At 40.2% G+C, this 20,911-nt stretch overlaps 1 protein-coding gene across 3 annotated transcripts in view; it reads left to right on the top strand.

The window, feature by feature from the left end:
- mnta (MAX network transcriptional repressor a) overlaps window positions 1–20,911 on the top strand; it is a 127,606-nt gene that overhangs the window by 39,277 nt on the left and 67,418 nt on the right. For all 3 annotated transcript variants that reach the window (XM_043718301.1, XM_043718300.1, XM_043718302.1), the window contains exons 3-4: window positions 1,662–1,703; window positions 1,815–1,926. In XM_043718301.1, the coding sequence (XP_043574236.1) occupies window positions 1,662–1,703; window positions 1,815–1,926 (154 nt within the window). The remainder of the gene's footprint in view (window positions 1–1,661; window positions 1,704–1,814; window positions 1,927–20,911) is intronic.

The raw sequence follows: 20,911 nt of genomic DNA, 5'->3' as shown, positions 1-20,911 counted from the left end.
TTCAGACGATGCCTTCACTGAATCATGTTCCTTTCTGCAAATGGACGAAATGCCATTTTCCTTACAATTCACTTTCCCATAGATTTTTAGCTTTGGTGATGATGAACTCTTTCAATGAGTTACAAAAATTCATGAAAGCTCTAAGTCAAACTTGACACCATGCTGTCCTCACAAATGTTTTATTTCAATGTATCTCCACCATTTAAACCACAGTAGCTTTTGATACCTACTCCCAACATCATTAGTGTACTATTACTGCCTTTGGGTAAGGATTTGTGAAGAAGATAAGGAAATATATCAACAGAAGGTATTGCCAATACTGAAGTCTCTTTAATATTTCACTCCTAGCATTGTCACTTCTCTTGATAGAGTTCAACGTAATATAGGAATTTGGATATCAACAAGTTAAATACTTGAAAAAGGAAAATAAATTGTTACAGTGCTGTGGGGAAATAACAGGAGATAGTTTTTTCAAAGAACCAGCACCAGAGCGATGAACCGCATGGCTGCCTTTTGTACGATACAGTTCTGTGCTTCTAACAAGTGTCTGTCAAGTTGTTGGGTGGATGCTATTAAATGACCCATTGAGACAGTGGACTGCTGACTTTTGTTCTGAACTGTCAGGCTGTGAAAGGTTCTGAATTTGATTCCCCCTATCTGGGCAGAGTTAGAAAATATCAGCTCCAGGTGGAAGCTACAATTAGCCTCATTAGATCAGATGAAGGAAAATAATGCCCAGGTCTCCTGTGCCTCATGCTATTTAAGCTCTGACTCTGGGGGACTGTAGGTACCAGTGGAAATTGTTCAGCATAAGTCACATCTTTAGAAGGAAAAGGTAAGTCTGTGCCTAGACACACCAAAATTATTCAGCTTAAAATCATTGCTAATCTGTTTTACAAGGGATGTTAACTTATTTGGCACAATAAATTTACAGAATAGGGAGACTAGGGCTAAACAATAAATGCTAGCCCAGCCAGCGACATTCTCATCCCATGATTGAAATAGCCACTACAGGGAACAGGCAATTTCACTCACTGGAGCAGATCTTGCAGAATGTCAGAAAGGATGAAGAAACTACAGGAGTAACAGTGATTGTTAGAGGGAAGGTGAAGAAACTGCCATCGAGATACTTTGCTGTGTTATCTAACAATGGTCCTGTGTATGGGGTTGTGCAGGTACAGGGCATCATTTTTGCACAGTAAATGTTAGATGTTCAGTCAGTGAAGTTTAGGAGGGTGTTGAATCTTCATGTGTATGTCTTTGACTCGCTATTCACAATTGTCTATTACATATCCTGCAAAGTGCTTTGGACTGATTTTTTTTTCACTGTGAAAGGTGTTTATAAATTCAAGTTGTTGTAGCACTCTAAAGTATCCAGGGTTCTTGCTGAGTCCAGTGGAACTATACTACATGCACATCACAAACAAGCAGCAGAAGAAAACTTTCCCGAGGGGGTCTTGCAATGTTGTGTTACGTGGAAATCTGACTCCAGGATTAAGCAGTCACCCATATCTTGATGCGCACGTGAAAATGCAGTGACCAAACCTGAAAAATGACACTGTTGTTTCATCCTTGCATTCATCCAGTCATTTTTCAAATTCATTCTGTGCATTTTGGTTGATTAATTGCAAACAATTTTACCACTTTCTTTTAAATTTCAGGGCAGGAACACGAGAAGTGCACAATAAACTGGAGAAGAACAGGTGTGTATTTGCTGATGCCAACCTTTTGTTTGGGCGGAAGGGGAAGGGATTCCTCTTCTGAATTCCTGAAGTTTAACAGTGTTTTTTTCCCCAAATTTTATTGGTTCACAGACGAGCTCATTTAAAGGAATGCTTTGAAACACTGAAAAAGAACATTCCTAATCTGGATGACAAGAAAACCTCAAACCTAAGTGTTTTGCGGAGTGCCTTGCGATATATTCAGGTATGAATAATAACAAGAACCTCTAGCATTGTGCTAATTATGAAGCTGAATCGTTAGTGTACCCAGTTCTCTTCATTAAGAAGTTTCATTTCTTAGCAGCTATTTTACATGATGATTTGGAAGAGGCACAGTCAAGTTTGTGGCAGTGGATTTTAATTTTGCAGGAGTTGCTTTACAAGGTTATATATTTATCATTTATGGAGGCTATGTTGGAGAGGTTTGTTTTCTAGAACTGACTTTGTGGTAATGCTTCATTTCTCCTGCTCAGTCTTGTGTCTGTGATGAATACTCTGTGATGACGATGTTTTCCAAGAGCCGATTCAGTGCCACCTATGCAGGGTTTTAAAAAAAATCTCCAAAAAATTCTTCCAGTTCTTAACATGCCGTTGAAGTGTGTGCTTCTCTGAAAGTGTTTTTAACATGTAGTGTCACTTAAAACAATTACTTTTTAGGTTAAACGTAAAATGATAACTAGATCAAATGAATAAATAAATGCATTCACTATGTCTGGAATAATGTAGCAAAGTAATCAGTGCTTTTAAGATTTAGGATGGCCCAGCAAGGTTCTCCCTCAGAAGGCCTGAGTGATGACATTCCTTCAGATCCTGTGTTGACTCCTGACATTTCCTGTTTTGTACTTCTGATATTTTCTTTTTGGAGACATTAACAGGAAGCAATTTATCTTCCCTGCGTATTCCAACCCCAAGTCCTCAGACAACTCAAACAATGCAGAAGCCTTTCCAATATTTACTAACTTTCTTTTTCTTATGTTTGAGCATACAAAATAGGAGCAAAAGTTGGCCATTTGACCCTTTGAGCTTCCTCTGGCATCTGTTTGTGTTTTGAATTCTACATTTCCATCAACCTTGGTAACCTTTCATTCCCCTGCCTATCAAGAATCTATCCATCCCTGTTTTTAAAAATAAATTAATGACTCCGTTCTGAGGCAGAGAGTTTCCAAAGTTGCATGGCCCTCCAAGGGAAAATACTCTCCTCATCCCTGTGCTAAAGGGGTGACCTCCTGTTCTGGACTCATCTCCAAATCCACCTGATCAAGACATTTAGCATCTTATACACTTCAAGCAATCACTCCTCCCTCTTTTAATTACGAGTTGAAACATATCCAGCCTGTCTAACTAACACTTGTAAGACATGCCACTCATATGACCATATGACATAGGAGCTGATGTAGGCCATTCAGTCCATCAAGTCTATCTGGCATTCAATGAGATGTTGACTAATAATTTTCAACTCCACTTTTCTGACATTTCCCTTTGATTCCCTTCATAATTTAAAAAATCTGTTTATTTTAGCCTTGAATATACTGAATGACCCAGACTCTCCAGCCTTCTGCAGTAAAGAATTCCACAGATTCACCTTTTTCCACACTGCATAGTTCTTCTAAAAACATGAATTGGTTAAACGTGACTTCTCCTTCTATGAAAGCATGCTGACTCCTGATTACCTGGCATTTTTCTCAATGCACAGCTTGAATAAAGGAGTTATATTTGCTATTTCTTAGTCCAATTGGTCCTCGTTTAGAATTTTTCCTTACAGTAGGAATATATGCATTGAAAATGTTTTCTGAAATATCTTCTTGCATGACTAACATGACATTGCTATTGATAAATCCCCTAACCATATATGCTAGTTCACTTAAGCTAGATCAGCGTTCATCCCCACATAGTTGCCATTATTTAAATTTAAAATAGTAGTATTAGACGTAATATTCTCCCTTTCGAAATGGATGTAAATTCAATCATATTGTAGTCTAGCAATGCCCTTACTGGGGTCTTGAATAAATCCTTCATTACACAATACCAAGTTCAATATAACCTGCTATCTGGTCAGTTCCAGAATGTGCTAAAACTTTTTATGAACTTCCCACCCTGGCTAACATTATCATTCTGATTTTTCCGGTTTCTACGGAAAATTAATATTGCCCACAATTATTGCTGTTCCTATAGCACCAAGTATTTCTTTTTCTGTACTTTGTCCTACATTGTGGTTACTGTCAGAAAGCCTGTAGACCATTCCTCATCTTCCTCCAAACTGATTAGATATTCAGGTATCCTAAATCAAGGTAATCTCTAACTATTGCATCAATGCCATACTTTATTAAATGTGAAATGCCTCTCCCTTCACTTGACTTCCAATTGTCTTAAATGTTAGATTCCTGTCAATATTTAGGACCCAGTTCTTTTCATCCTGAAGACCTGTCTCTTTAATGACTCTGGTCATATTTATTTGTTTGAATTAGTTTGCTTAGTTATCTACAACACACACTCAGATACAAAGTCTTTAGTTGTCTTTTTGTTAATTTTGTAACTTCCAGTCTTGATTATTCTTAGTGTATTCTTAGTGTGTTCCTAGTTTTTATTTCTCTCTAACCATTCCAGCCATTCTCTGACCTTCATTCCCCAAATTACTATTTTCCTCTCTTGATGTTTTCTCTCCTGATTTGGTCTACCACAACTTCCCAAGATTGATCACTTGCTCCCACTATTTATTTCAAAATTCTCTCTATTTCCCTAGCTATGTAGTTCACAAAGATGCTGGTCCCAACATTGTTCACATATAGACTGTCCCAATAGTATAGCTCCCATTTTCCTCAGTGCTGTATGAATGGAATCTACTTCTGTCACATCAGTCTTTCAGCCCTATATTCATCTCTCTAATTTTATGTGCCTTATGCCAATTTGCACATAGTTCAGATAATAATCCTGACTTTGTTTGTTGGGGTACTAGTACTTTAAGTTAGGGCCTAGCTCATACTTTCTGTGCAGAACCTCTTTCCTTGTTATATTTATCCATGAACCATGGCAACTAGATTCTCACCTTCCTGCTGAAAGTCCCTCTCCAGTTCCGAGCAGATGTCCCTTACGTCTGCAAACAACACAAGTGTCTGGTCTCTCTCTCTCACTGTACCATTCCCTACAACTATTACAGTCCTGGTTACTCAGCTCATTTGAATGACTTTTTGTACCATGGGTGCCATGGTCACTCTGCTCAGCCATCTTGCAGGCACTAATCTCCACTAAACATGTCAAAAAAAGCTGAAAATCTATTGGACAATTTCAGAGGCTCATACTTTTACCCTCTGGAACTGTTTACCTGCCTTCCTGCAGTCACACCCTCCTATCCCTTAGCACTGACCAAATGAATTCCCTGGTGTGACTGCCCCCCGATGCAAAGAATCCAGGTAAATCTTCCCCCCTTGCTGATACACCACAGTGTCTGTAGTTCACCTTCCAGCTCATCAGCTCTTAGCTGAAGCTGTTTGAATTTCAAACACTAACTGCACATGTGTTTGCCCTGGATCACAATGGTACCCACTATGGTATCTCACATGCTGCAGCCTTGACACACTTTTTATGCCAATCTTAATGAGTTTTAATTTATTTAGTTGTATTATTAACTTATTTATTTTGCTTGTTATATATTTTATGAACTTTACAATCAATTTGTATACTATGTTAGATTAAGAGTTCAACAAAGGTTAACCACTTGTCAGGTACTCATGAAACACTGAGATCTTTTCCCTGTAATAGAGCTAGAATCTATTCCTACAGCATGAGAAGGGTAGTTAAAGCAAAGAGAAAAGGAAACATATGCTTCCTTCCTCCCTTCACTTGAACTCCCTATTCACCAAACTCCAGGTTTGTACTCAATTTCCTCAAATGCACTTGTTTGCCTTACAAAGTCTGAATAGTAAGTATTGATAAAATGCTAAGTGTCACCAGATTAGTTAGGGAGAGTGGAGGTTTCTTGTCATTTCTATCCGCAATGATTTCTTGGTGAGTCTCAAGTTGGTTTTATTCAGCCAAAATGCAAACACTAGAATTCGCCATATTTTGACAAAGTCCACAAACATAATAAAAGCAATTCCAGGGTGGATGATGTGCTTTCAAGCATATTTTCAAAATTGGAATGTTAGAACAGAATAGGAGTACAAATAGGTAATTTGGCCCCTTAATTCTGCCATTAAATAAGGTTATGCTTGATTTGATTGTGACCTAGATTTCACTTTCTTGCCTGCCTCTAAAACCATTGATACTCTTGTCGTTCACAAATCTATCTAACTCATCTTTGAGTTGCAGTTGTTGTGGGTATGTTCGCCAAGCCAGGGGGTTGATTTGCAGACATTTCGTCCCCTTTCTAGGTGACATCATCAGTGCTGTGGAGCCTCCTGTGAAGTGTGCTGTACTGTGTCGGTTGGAATTTATTTGGTTCTGAAACCAGATAAACGTCTGCAAACCAACTTCCCAAGTCAGCGAACATACCCACGACAACTGCTACTGGCACCCGAACTACAAATCTTTACACAAACCTTGCTCAGCTTTGAGTGTTATTCAATGGCCCAACCTCCTCTGCTCTGCGTGTAAGAGAATTCCAAATATTAATAGCCTTGAAGTGAAGAGATTCCTTTTCTTCATCTTAAATGGGAGACCCTATATTTTTGAAACTGTGCCCCCCAGTTCCAAATTCTCCTCGGAGGGGAACATCATCTCAGCATCTATTAAGCCACATCAGAAAACATATTTTCCTCTATAAGATCATCTCCCATTTTTCTAAACGTCAACCAATTTCTGACCAGCTTTCTCAGCCTTTCCACGTAAGAAAACTCTTTCATCCAAGGAATCAACCTAGTGAAGCTTTTCTGAATTGCCTTTAATTCACGTATATCATTACTTAAAGAAAAAGAGAGCAAACTATAAATAGTAGCCTCAACATGCCCTGCATGGTCTCATCTGAATCTCCATAGCTTTTTTCAGCACCCTTGCAATAAAGGCCAATTGTCTATTTCCCTTCCTAATTGCTCTACCTATAGGCTAACCTTTCGTGATTCATCTATAAGGACACCCAGATTTCTCCATACTGTAGCATTTTGTAGTCTCTCCCCGTTTAAGTACTACTAAGACAAAGAGAAATATCCACCAGATGATTGTTTATTGACCAGAAGTAACTGGTAAGGGAGCCCTAAATCACTTACTCGATGGGCTCTTTTTTAAAAAACAAAAGTCCAACTGTAGTGTATTCTAAAGAGTCTAGAAGTATTGCGACCTCAAGTATTGAAATGCTGCATTAACCAACTTTATTCCATTGGTTTATGCAGATATCCTACAATGTATTGCTTGAGACTGAAAAGTCCATTGCCTCCAGTTAAATGAAAGAAAAGAAGAACCCATATTTAGAAAATTACTTTCACCACCTCAATGTCCCAGTGCGCTGTACGGCTAATTAAATATTTTTTGAAGTGTAATCACTGTTGTAATGCAGGAAATATCCAGTGTATTCGCTGTGCCTACCGGATCTTGAAAGTGATTGTGCTTTCATCAGAGAAGACTTCTTTTGTCTCAAGACATTTATTTTTAAAATTCTGATGATGGCCAGTTTCACGTTGATTTAGATTCGAGTGCTAAGGGGTGAAAGCAAATTGTGAAACATTTCCAAGTACTGTAATGTCTTAGAATGGAATTGCCATGTATGCTATTTTCACCAATGGTATAAGCCTCTTTAAAAAGGAATCATTTCCTTTCCAATAGTAGCACTGCATATGAATTTTATCTTCAGTTAGAATGTGTTTTCAAGCGCCAGTCCAGGAATTGAGCATGTAATCTAACCTGACGTGTCAGTAAAGGGGTGCTGCATTGTTGGGAGGTTTTTCAAGTAGGTTGAAGTAGCATTCCTGTGGCTGCCTAACTGTAAAACATCCCATTACGCTACTGGCAGGAATGTACTCCCTGTATCATGGCCTTTTATCAACCAATGTGCCAAAATCTGATTATCCACTCATTTATTTAATTTGCAGCTGCAGAATCTTGCTCTGTTCAAATTAGTTACTTGGAAACATCAAAAGGTGTGGAATAAGTACAAATCCTTCTTTTCATGCAATTACTTTTATTTCTCGTATATTCCATAATGTACTTTAAGAAAATTATTGTCCAACATCTGATCTGCAAACATCAGCTTTCGAACATGTTGTCAGTGAAATGCTTGCCAGTTTCATGAAGAATTGCAAATGCCTGCAGGTGTGTAACAATTGCCACGTGGTTCTGAGAGTCAAAGTTGTGATCCCACTGAGGATAGTGTAATAATCAAAGCCTTGTCAGGAATGTTTTAGCCTCAGTGTGAACCAGATGTTAATAAATCACAGATTTATTTCTTTTTATGTACTAATCAGCTTGGATAGGACAATAGTATATGTTGCCAGACAAAGTGAGTTTTGAATTGAATTAGTCTCTCCCCATCGAAAACTTGAACCAGATGAATAAAGTTAGATGACACAATATGTGGATAGCATCAAACGAAACAAGTTAGCTGGTTAAATATTGTTTCATACCACTGTGGATTGTTTTGGAGGACTAGAAACTTGGATTAGTCAACATTAAATTGCTTTCTTTAAACAAAATTCTGCCATCTTTAGGTTTGGAAGGGATCAAATGTGCATGTTTGTTTACAAGACAAATGAGCATAACTATGACCCCACTGTAAGTGCTGAACATGTACCAGAACTTTGTCTCTTATCCAGAGCTTATCAGATTTCAAGTCTAAGGCAGCATAGCTATTGTATAAGCAACTGGCATCCTTCTAACTATTATTGCTGACTATAGGATTTTTGCTGTCTGTCATATTATTGAGGCTTGGCACCGTTTCCTTGTAGCCCACATGTCAGCTGTGCTGTTAAAAGTAGGTTTTTGTATGCATGCAGCAAAGTCATTTCTTGTCGTTTTTCGCCATTCGCCCCTAATGATTTTATAAACCTCTATAAGGTAACCTCTCAACTGCCTATTCTCCAGTGAAAAAGGTCCCAGCCTATCCAGCCTCTCCTTTGAACTTCTGCAGCAATTGAATTAATAAATTATTTTAATTTAGCAACTATGAAGAAAGAAGAGTAGATTTACTTTCTCCAACAGGCAGCATGGTGGCTCAGTGGTTAGCACTGTTGCCTCACAGCGGCAGTCAGTCAGCCTCGGGCAACTGTTTGGAGTTTGCACGTTCTCCCCGTGTCTGCGAGGGTTCCCTCCAGTTTCCTTCCACAGTCTAAAGATGTGCAGGTTAGGTGGATTGGCCATGGTGTCTTGGGATGAGTAAATTAGGTGGATTAGCCATGGAAAATGCAGGTTAAAGGTAGTTGGGTGAGTCTGGGTCGGATGATTTTCAGAGATTGGTGTGGACTTGTTGGGCTGAATGGCATGTTTCCACACTGTAGGGATTCTATGAAATGAAAATAACCAGTTCTTTGTATTTTATTGTTCATATTGATTTGATGTTTTTGTTCTAGTAATGACAGGGCATTGTCTATATTTGAAAAGGACATTAATAGTTTAAAAGAAAGTAGATGTTCATAATTTTTGTTCCCAACTCGAGATCCAGTGTTACATGTTGTGCAATTCATGTTGTAATTTTGTAATCTGGACATGAGAACTATTGGTAGTCCAACGCTTAACTCCTTGACATAAGACCCCTTTTGTGAATTATTTTAATCAAATAGTGCAGAAAAGAATTCAATACAAGTGATAAGCAGTGCAGTACCAGAGGAGATAAATCTAATTTTGAGAGACTTGGGTGGCTAACTGAGAAATGAACATTATTTCTGTGTATATTTTAATTATCTCAGTAAGTATCATCAAAATCATATTTACTGTGATAGTCCATTTCTTTTTTTTAATGCACGTGGCTGCCTTTATATCGAAGTCAATGTTATCGTCCTAGCCACTATATTAATTTCATGTATGGAGATCAGGGTGGTTTATGCAGAAAATGAATGGGGAAAACTGGGACTCAGTAACTGCTTGTACCTCTCCGAGCAGAGATTGTAAGCTGTAGCATTTGAGTTAATGAGGAAAAGAAACCTCGCAGACCCTCAATATAAGAATAATATCCTACAGCTGCAGTGTTCAAATCTTGGCTTATTACGATAAAAGTATTCTTCAGCATCTTTTTTTGAAAATCTAGTTTCTGATGTATAGCATTACTTATGTAAAACTATGTTTGTTGTGATCCTGATATGTTGATAGTGATGGGGGCATTGTGCCACTTGGCTGATAAAGAGGGTGTTTCTTTGGCTGGCTGGACCCTCTGTAGTTACTACACAGGCAGACTCTGGAGAAATGACTCAAATGGTCACATCTTCAGCCTAACTGGTATAGGAAATTTTGGTAAATTTGATGTTACTTCCACAATCTCAGTATTTGCATTTGGGGAGGAGCCAGTTATCATGATCAGAAAATCCATCAGGAAGTAACAAGGTTTTTTTTCTCTGATGTCTGTCACTTGACATTGTTTGTTTGAAAAGTTGCAGTTGGTAAGACAGTGGGTGCACGCTAAAAGATAAGACCTTTACATAAAAGGAAAATGCCTTTCATAACATGTGTCCTATAGCACTTTACAACTAATTAAGTGTTTTTAAAAGTATAGTCACCGTTGTAACGTGAGAAAACACAATAGACAATTTCTGCTTAATACAGTTCTTTGTACAGCAGAGAGATACACGACCTGATAAATTGCTTGGTAATGTTAGATGATGGATTACTTGTGGTCAGGGCACCAGAAATAGAGCCAAAGGCTCTTTTGCATCTGCCTTCGCTTGAGGGTGTTTTACCTTACCTTGTTTTAATGTCTAGACCAAAACAAAAGCACTTTTGACAATGAAGCACTTCCTCAGAACTGTGCCTAGTAGTGTCAATCAGGAATCTGAGGTTAAATCTTTGAATGCACAACCTTCTGACTTTGAGATTAGAGTGCTACTCACTGATGCAAGGTTGCACCAGATAGAGAGAAATGCAGTAATTCTAGAAAATATATTCTTCTCAGAAAGACCAATTCTAAACACTGACCCCTTTCCGTCTTTTTTCTCAGAACATAGTGTGGCGTCACACACTAAAAGCAAGAATCCTTATTATTGGCAGTGCAATAAACATTCTTAAAAATTAAAAACGGTTAAGATGCATTCCAGATCATGTTCAAGGCCGTTACATAAGCTTGGAGGTTTCTGACGGCATTTGTAAATTGTGTAAAAGTTAAGTTAAAGGTGAACTTGATAAAAATTTGGCCTATTGAGCATTTTATCATCTTACATAGTATTTACACCACAGAAACAGGTCATTTATCTGCCTTTAATGTGCTCTTGGCTATTGTCTAATTCATACCTAGATAGAAGTGTTGGTAGAAAGTAATTTGGAAAAAGGTTTGGATCACTCTCTCTCCATAACTGCACAATGAGGAAGCTTTATTATCTTGTATTTGATAGATTCTGTTTAATCCTGGACCATGTAATTAATCTAAATTTATTTCCACATACTATTTGCTTAAACAATTTTTGTGTCTCCATGGCTTCACCTTGACCCATAACTTACTTTCCTCTAATCTTCTAACTCCAGCCTGTGATAAAGTTCACATTTTCTTTTACCCCACTGTTGGTAACTGTTACCTCGGTCTAGCTTTCTGGAACTCACTTCATGTATATCTCTTACTTTGAATTGTTTGATGTATTTTTCTCACAACTCTATGAAACTGTCTTGAAGTGTATTTCTGTGTAAAAAACAGTTCTTGAATTTCAGTTATTTTAATAATGTAAAACTGCTGGCATTTAGGTAGAAGAATGGCTATAAACAGCTCTAAATTCAGTTGTACAAATTGCAGACCTGCCCACTAGCATACTGAGTCAGTACTTGGTAGAACAATGCCAACAGCACTTTTGTGAGGACTTAATACAGATTGCTTTGTCGAAAGTGGCTAGTGTTTATGCACAAGCTTTGACTGTGAACAACTGTGCCTGAACCCAGTTTAGCTCTTGTCCAACGTGCCACTTTTGGTTAAGAGTTGCTGGACAGCAATTCGGAGCACACAACTCCTGGCCAGTCCAAACAAGAACACAGAGGCCAACTGTGTTCTGGCTGAAATTAACAAATTCAGCACCGACTGACTAGGAATCAAATCTGCAACACGGTTGATATGGTTGCTGTGCCGACTTGCTGAGTCATTTACATAATTGGGAAATTACCTCTTGTCTACTTGGTAGGATGTCACTTTTTTTTTACAGTTGACTGCATCAGTGACTAGAAACCTATCAGAATAAATTAATTTTCAAGTAGTTTTACACTCAGTCTGCCTCATGGAATCAATCTGCAAAAAACATCATCACCCTATCTAAAATAACATGCTCATTTTCATTTTGAATTACACAAATATTTTTGTGGCTCTGCTCGATAAATGAGTAATTTCTGGCAAGCAGGATGTAGGATTTTAAAATTATAGTTCACCACTTTTTCTTATAAGAACAAAATTGAAATAAAAATTCAACATCATTAACAGATCGAAATAAATTTGTTTTTCATGTTCACCACAAACACCATGATTGAGACCACACTTCCGAAAATTTCCCATCTCCTCATCTGCGCGATGGTACATGTTTCCACAGGTTAAAACCGCAGTGTTAGGGCCTAGCACCAATTAAGATCACTCGGATCCAATGATATTGCATCCTCGCCTGAATGTGCTGACTGCTTGCAGAATTTAATTCGCTGGTCACCAGCAGACCTCTAGTATCACATTCAGGTGGCCAATCTTCATACAGTAGTAGCAGTAGTTGCAAAAGTCTCAGGGGACCATAGGGTTGCTTTCTCATTAGAGAGAAAGAGACAACTAGTGGTGAATTTAATCTGTGGGTCACCACCTCAGCCAAGGGGTGAAGTTGAGAAGGCAGGACTTTCATGGTGACCTCAGTGCTGATATAGGAATTGAACCCATGTTGTTGATGCCATTCTGCATTGCATATCAACCATCCAGCCAAGTGAGCTAACCAACTCTCTATTCTTCATGTACGATACTCAACAAAGACTGCTGGCAGACATTTCCATTATCGAGGCCATTGCTGCCTTATGCTCTGACAAGTGAAGGTTCATGGATGTAAGTTTCACTGGATAATATGCAGAATTCTAAGGTTGCTCCTCCTTAGTACAATGACATTGAAGTTGTCACTCCTTTTATTATCATCCTGACTGAGGTCATTTAGATCAGGATTCAACTTTGGCCTCTTTTTTGGCTTGTACACTTTGTAACAATGATCAAAGCCAATGAATAATTTTTCAAACCCTGGACTCTAGTTCAGATTATCAGTGATCTTGAAATAGCTTAGTTTACAATCAGTAAAAGACCAATATGTTACAAAAGTCTTACCTCAATGCTGGAACTGCACATTCAGAGCACAACCTCAGCATTGCTGCCTGCAAGTAATCATGGACAATATGTAATTTTGTCTTTGATATAATACATGAAATAACAAAATAACTCTGGTACATTATAGTATAGATGTGATTCAGGAAATCAACATTTTATTTACAGTATACAGTCCTGCAGCATGCCTACTTAATATGCTGAAGTACATCGGCATTCATTAGGATCAGTAGTCCATTATATCCTGCAGGATTTAGGGCCAACTTTGAAAGTAGGCAGCATGGGGGATGGGCATCTGGCTGCAGAAGCAAGTTCCAAAGCTCAGTGAAAGTACCTTATTGATTGTTGGTTGTTGGTGGTGTAGCCTTAGGGACTGGCTTTTGTTTCACAGTGCTTTCAGCTCTGAATGTGCTTTAATTGTGTCAAGCAGTTTGATGGAGAGGAATTCTTCCAATGGTACAAATGCTCGCAATTTAAAAGCTTGAAGTCAAACATAAAGATTTTCACTTTAACTCGAGCAAGACAAAGGAGACAGAATTCTTGGCTAGACAGAATACCACAGATGTTTCTATTGTTTCAAATCTAAATCATTTAATAGAAAAATATTAAAAGCCTTGCATATAGTATACTCTTCCTTTAATTCTCTCATCTCTGATTTCCGTGTTAAGGACAACAGACACTTATGAAATGCTGTATGCACTGTCTCATCAACTCCAAGGAAAACCTGCTGCTAAATGAATTATATAAAAGTTGGCACTGTAAGATTTAATTTACTGAAGCAAAAACATTGAGTGCCAAATATTCTCCCATGTTTCTTAAGTGCAAACACGTGCACAAAATCCACTAACACTGGAAATATATCTTTTGTTTTTACTTTACAAAATAAAAACCTGTTCATCGCCTACATACTTATAAGAACGTGTCCCTTTGCCCATTTCTGAAGTAAAGCCACACGTTAAAATAAATATGTAATAGGACTGGGCTAATCCTTAATGTGATATGTCAACATTTTATTTGCTAAATATTTGTGAAAATTTTGTTTGGTGTCAGAAGACTTATTGGGTTACTTTTCCTCCTGCTGTCACATCTCTGGTACGTAGAACAGTCAATCTTCCGTAATTACACTGGCACCACTCCCCACCTCTTCCTCCGCTACATTGATGACTGCATTGGCGCCACCTCGTGCTCCCACGACGAGGTTGAGCAATTCATCAACTTCACCAACACATTCCACCCTGACCTTAAATTTACCTGGACCATCTCTGACACCTCCCTTCCCTTCCTGGACCTCTCCATCTCCATTAATGACGACCGACTTGACACTGACATTTTTTACAAACCCACTGACTCCCACAGCTACCTTGATTACGCATCTTCCCACCCTACCTCTTGCAAAAATGCCATCCTGTATTCCCAATTCCTCCACCTCCGCCATATCTGCTCCCAGGAGGACCAGTTCCACCACAGAACACACCAGATGGCCTCCTTCTTTAGACATCGCAGTTTCCCTTCCCACGTGGTTAAAGATGCCCTCCAACGCATCTCATCCACATCCTGCACCTCTGCCCTCAGACCCCACCCCTCCAACCGTAACAAGGACAGAACGCCCCTGGTGCTCACCTTCCACCCTACCAACCTTTGCATAAACCAAATCATTGTGAGCGGCACGGTGGCACAGTGGTTAGCACTGCTGCCTCACAGTGCCAGAGACCCGGGTTCAATTCCCGCCTCAGGCAACTGACTGTGTGGAGTTTGCACGTTCTCCCGGTGTCTGCGTGGGTTTCCTCCGGGTGCTCCGGTTTCCTCCCACAGTCCAAAGATGTGCAGGTCAGGTGAATTGGCCATGCTAAATTGCCCGTAGTGTTAGGTAAGGGGTAAATGTAGGGGAATGGGTGCGTTGCACTTCGGCGGGTCGGTGTGGACTTGTTGGGCTGAAGGACCTGTTTCCACACTGTAATGGAATCTAATCTAAAAAGTAATCTAATCCGCCAACATTTCCACCACCTCCCTCCCCACCCCTTTCCGCCTTCCGCAAAGATCGTTCCCTCCGTGACTACCTGGTCAAGTCCACGCGCCCCTACAACCCACCCTCCCATCCTGGCACCTTCCCCTGCCACCGCAGGAATTGTAAAACCTGCGCCCACACCTCCTCCCTCACCTCCATCCAAGGCCCTAAAGGAGCCTTCCACATCCATCAACGTTTTACCTGCACATCCACTAATATCATTTATTGTATCCGTTGCTCCCAATGCGGTCTCTTCTAAATTGGGGAGACTGAACGCCTCCTAGCAGAGCGCTTTAGGGAACATCTCTGGGACACCCGCACCAATCAACCACACTGCCCTGTGGCCCAACATTTCAACTCCCCTTCCTACTCTGCCAAGGACACGGAGGTCCTGGGCCTCCTTCACCGCCGCTCCCTCACCACCAGACACCTGGAGGAAGAACGCCTCATCTTCCGCCTCGGAACACTTCAACCCCAGGGCATCAATGTGGACTTCAACAGCTCCCTCATTTCCCCTTCCCCCACCTCACCCTAGTTCCAAACTTCCAGCTCAGCACTGTCCCCATGACTTGTCAGGAGTTGTCCTACCTGCCTATCTCCTTTTCCACCTACCCACCCTCTCCTCCCTGACCTATCACCTTCATCCCCTCCCCCACTCACCCATTGTTTACTGCTCCTCGGATGCTGCCTGAACTGCTGTGCTCTTCCAGCACCACTAATCCAGAATTTCTGGTATCCCCAAGCAAGTATCCTTAGCCCTCTCCTATTTCCTAATACAATGATAAAAAACTGCTACTGTTTATTTTGCAATGTATTATCACAGTGAATGCCCACAGTCAAATCAAGAAACGATTGGAAAACGGTATTTCATGATTAAGATACCTTTTATAATGATTTAATGAATCAGAGCAGGACTTATACATTTAATGGCTTACCTAGAGAGTGTTGCTGAACAAAGAGACAGGTTCATAGCTCCTTGAAAGTAGAGTTGCAGGTAGAAAGGATGGTGGAGAAGGCGTTTCCTTTATTGGTCAGACATTGAGTACAGGAGTTGGGAGTCATGTTGCGGCTGTACAGGACATTGGAGAAGCCACTTTTGGAATTTTGCGTGCAATTCTGGTCTCCTTCCTATTGGAAGGATGTTGTGAAACTTGAAAGGGTCCAGAAAAGATTTGCAAGGATGTTGCCAGGGTTAGAGGATTTGAGCTAAAGGGAGAGGTTGAATAGGCTGGGGCTGTTTTCCCTGGAGTGTCAGAGGCTGAGGGGTGACCTTATAGACATTTATAAAACCATGAGTGGCATGGATAGGATAAATAGACAAAGTATCTTCCCCTGGGGTGGGGAAATCCAGAACTAGAAGGCATAGGTTTAGGGTGAGAGGAGAAAGATATAAAAGAGATCTAAGGGGCAACTTTTTCACACAGAGGGTGGTACATGTATGGAATGAGCTGCCAGAGGAAGTGGTGAAGGCTAGTAGAATTGCAATATTTAAAAGGCATCTGAATATATGAATAGAAAGGGTTTGGAGGGAAATGGACTGGTTGTTGGCAAGTGGGACTAGAATAGGTTGGGCTTTTTAGTTGGCATCATTAAGTTGGACTGAAGGATCTGTTTCCATGATGTACATCTCTATGATACTATAATTCTGCACCTGTCAGGACCACCTTAGAAGTATTGACTGTGCTCAGCCAAAAGTGTTCTTGCCTACCAACTTCATCTCTCTAACTTTATTTATCTTTATTGGCACTTGGTAGATGACAGCAGTCCCTACTGGTGGAGCAATTAATGTTGGGGATCCTAGAAATGCCTAATTTGAGGAACATAGGTATCTCAAGAGAAGAGGGTTATGGGACTGAAGGAGATTAAAAACGGGGAGGGTAGAGGCCATTGTAGAATTCAAAAATTAGGATGAAAATTTTTAAATAATTTCTTAGCAGCAAGCACAGCTGGTTGGTGAGTGGGACTTGTCGTGAGTTTGAATACAGGCATCAACGTCTTGGCTGACATTAGATTTACAGAGAGTAAAATGTGGGTGACCATCCATTGTTGCAACAGAATAGATCAGTCTACTGGTAACAAAGGCATGAAACAGGGTTTTAGCAGCATTTGAGCTGAGTTTGGAAAAAAAGTTGGACAATGCTGCAGAAGTGGAACTAGTTAGTCTTGGTGATAGTATGTGGATAGAAGCTCATCTCAGGGTTCAGTATGGTCCTAAGGTTGATAAGACATTTGTAAATAAATAAGTTTTAATGTTAGAGAGATGAAGTTGATAGCTAAGTTTGGAGTTTGTCATGGGGAGCAAAAACAAAGGCTTCAGTTCTCCCAGTACTAAATGGAGAAAATTTGTGCTCATTCAGTACAGGAAGTCTGATTAAATAATTTGATAATTTAGCAAAATGTAGCATTTTTGAGAGGTGGCGGGAAGGTAGAGCTGTGTGTTGTCACTCTGCACATGAATGCTAATGTGTTTTCAGATGATGTTAGTGTGGCAGTATGTAAATGAGAAACAGGAGAGGGCTAAGGATACTTGGGGATACCAGAGGTTACATTGTGACAGCAGGAAGAAAAATAATTCCAAGTGATACTGACTACAATTTGATAAGAATGGAAACAGATGAAAGCGATTCAAAGAAACTGATCAACAGTGGAGAGAGGCTGGAGGAGGATATTGTGGTCAACCATGTGAGACGTTGCAGACAAATTTATCTCTGTCATGGTTGCATGGGATGTTATTAAGAGCCATTTCAGTACTGTGGCTGCTTGTTTGGAACGTGGGGTTCTGGGAAATAAAGGCATGTATTTGGAAAGTGACATCTTCCAGGACTCAGGAGAGAGAAATGAGGTTTCAGATGGAACAAGAGCAAGGTGGCCAAGGGTTGCTTTCTTTTCAGAGTTCGGTGATTTAATGCAGACTTGAAAGAGAGAGGACTGCTGCCTCACAATGCCCGGGACCCAGGTTCGATTTTCAGCCTTGGGTGACTGTCTGTGTGGAGTTTGCACATTCTCCCTGTGTCTGTGTGGATTTCCTCCGGGTGTTCCGGTTTCCTCCCACACTCCAAAGATGTCCAGGTTAGGTGGATTGGCTATGCTAAATTGCCCATAGTGATAGGTGCATTAGGCAGGGATAAATGTAGGGGAATGGGTCTGGGTGGGTTACTCTTCGGAGGGTCGATGTGAACCTATGGGCCGAAGGCCTGTTTCCACACGGTAGGGAATCTAATCTAATCAGGAGCAGCACCTGAAGAAGTGACTATTAACAATATCAGCTAATGTGAGTAATAGGAATGGAAGTTGTGTGATTTGTAGTTTAGTGAAAATAGGGTTAAGGGAGCAGTAGGTTAGTCTCATGGACAAAATGATTTTCCAGAAGACGTCAAGGGAGATCAGTGGGGGAAAAAAATTAGAGTTGAGTAAGTTTCAGGCTAGGCTTAGGATTGGTTAAATTTTATTGGACATTTGTCCTTTTTATTGGAAATTGGGCTAGTGGAATTGACAGACACTACAGAAACAGCTTGGATGATCATAGAAACAGGAGTAGGCTATTCAGCCTTTCGGACTAATTCCAACATTCAATGAGATCATTTTTGATCTGTGGCCTAACTCCATATACCTTAATATCTTTACTTGGCAAAAGGAAATCTAGCTTAGTTTTAAAACTAACAATTGATCCAGCATCCACTGCTGTTTATGGAAGATATTTCCAGACCTCTAACACCCTTTCTGTTATAGATGTGCTTTCAACATCTCTCCTGAACTGGCTTTAAATCTCAGACTGTGCCACTTATTTCTAGATCTTGGTGACAAATGAGTTTCTGGTGCTTTATTTTCGAGGAGATAGGAAGAGTGATTCAATTTGTAATAGAGAAACGATATTAATGCACATCCTTGGTTTTCTTGCACCACTTGATACCTTTCAGGCAAACCATTTCCCAATAGGTATACAGTCAAATATTTATAATTAAAGTTGTACTTTCTATTTGGAATCATTATACATCGCAAAGATAACCAATAATGCAGTCCGTGTATGGATTGCAATTTTTCGATATTGGAAACTTTGAACACCTGCACAGGATAAGGAAATGCAATTGGCAGTGGTTCTGAAAGCAGTGATGACAACCAGCTGCAAAGAAAAACAAATGCGTTATTTCCAGTAAAGTGAAACCTAGCTCAATTGACCATGTCAATGTACAAATGCAAAATGTACTTGAAATGGGTTGTACTTGATGGTTAATTACTCCAAGAGTTGCCAAATTCCACAATTAAATTGCAGTGAACTGATGTAACAGCGGCCCAGCGTACTCCCCATGGAGGTGTTGCACGATAAAATCACCAGTTTATATATTCTGTTGAAAGGGTTTTTTTAAAATTTGCGGTTAATTGCTTAATTTTATGCACAAATAGCAAAGCGCTGTCTATTTTCATTTACCAGCGTGGAGTACTCTAACCAGCATCATTGAAATAGATTTGCAAATCTATTCTCAGAGAGTGGAACCATTTCCAGTCTTATAAACGCTGCCAAGGTCGCAATAGAAAATCGAAAAATTGTTAGTCAGATTACCATGTCCAAAAATTTAGTGCATTTTATGTGAGCTCTATTATGGAATTATAATTTTTTTATGCCGGGTTTGGGCAACACGTGCGCGAGTAATAACATTAAATTTCATTGGAGTGAAAAAGAAAATAAGGAATACTTTTGCTCGGTACTTCGGGATGTTAAGGGTTAATCAGATTGTCCTGATTAACCCTTAACAAATATATTAATAAATATTTACGAAAGAAACTGGCTCCCAACTACAGTTTTAAAATTCCAGTTAAAAATGGAGGGACAACTTCACTGCTAAGCATTTGCACAGCCCCCCCATCCCCATCAAACCGGTAGTTTTGGGTTAATTACGATCTCGGAAATGATACTTGCGATTTTAGTTTGCAACTGTTCTTTTATTGCCACCTAGTCACTTTTCACAAAGCTCTTTTTGGCTGCGTTATTAGAATAGCGCAATGCAAGAGAAGATTTAAATTCGGACGATTTACTGGGCGGTGTTTGCCGTGAACGGCTTGCCTTTTTTTTTTGTCCCACATTCAACGCCAAATTTCCCTCAGAGTCTGTTGCTTCTCCCGCTCGAACCCGCCTTTGCTTCCTGAGAAGAGGAGCACAGCAGACGGCCATTTTGTTCCCGGAGTGCCAACCCTTGTGCTGTGCTGCTAGTATTTATCGTTAGTCAACGCTTTCTTCTCGAACGTGCTCTTAAATAATACAGTTGAAATTAGTGCCCACGGTTTTTTTAAAAGTCTTTTATTGTTGGGAGGGAAGTCTTCTTGTCTGCGGAAACTTCTTCGGTAAAGGGAACTTTTTTTAATAATTTGCATTCGTTGACAAGGAATTAATCGGTACATTGATTTGATGTGCATCTCCAAGGTGAGAGCAAAGCAACAAGAGATCCCGCCCTCGATACATGTTACAAACTGTAGATTTGTTACACCAGCCCTGCGTGTACAGCGCGAGCCGCAGCCGGAACCTCGGCCACGTGAACGCCGAGCACATGGCTACTCCGCGTGACGTCACCGGCCCCGGACCCGCCCCCAGCCCCACCAGCCTGCGCCGCTCCAGCTGGCTTCGGTGACAAGTCCGTGCCTGCAAGGCAGCAGTGCTCAAGTGGGGAAGGGGGAAGTCCCTGCTCTCTTCCCATTCTCCTCCTCCTCCTCGCCGCAATATCTTGTCCCTGCCCTCCTCTCTCCTTTCTCACGCCTCATTCCCTTCTCACCTCCACCTTCTCATTCCCACGCCATCCCCTCCTTGTCCCA

The sequence above is a fragment of the Chiloscyllium plagiosum genome, chromosome 28 (assembly GCF_004010195.1).
Source record: "Chiloscyllium plagiosum isolate BGI_BamShark_2017 chromosome 28, ASM401019v2, whole genome shotgun sequence".
Classification (NCBI taxonomy): Eukaryota; Metazoa; Chordata; class Chondrichthyes; order Orectolobiformes; family Hemiscylliidae; genus Chiloscyllium; species Chiloscyllium plagiosum.
Note: the sequence above shows the minus strand (reverse complement) of the source record. Positions and strands in the feature narration are given on the sequence as shown.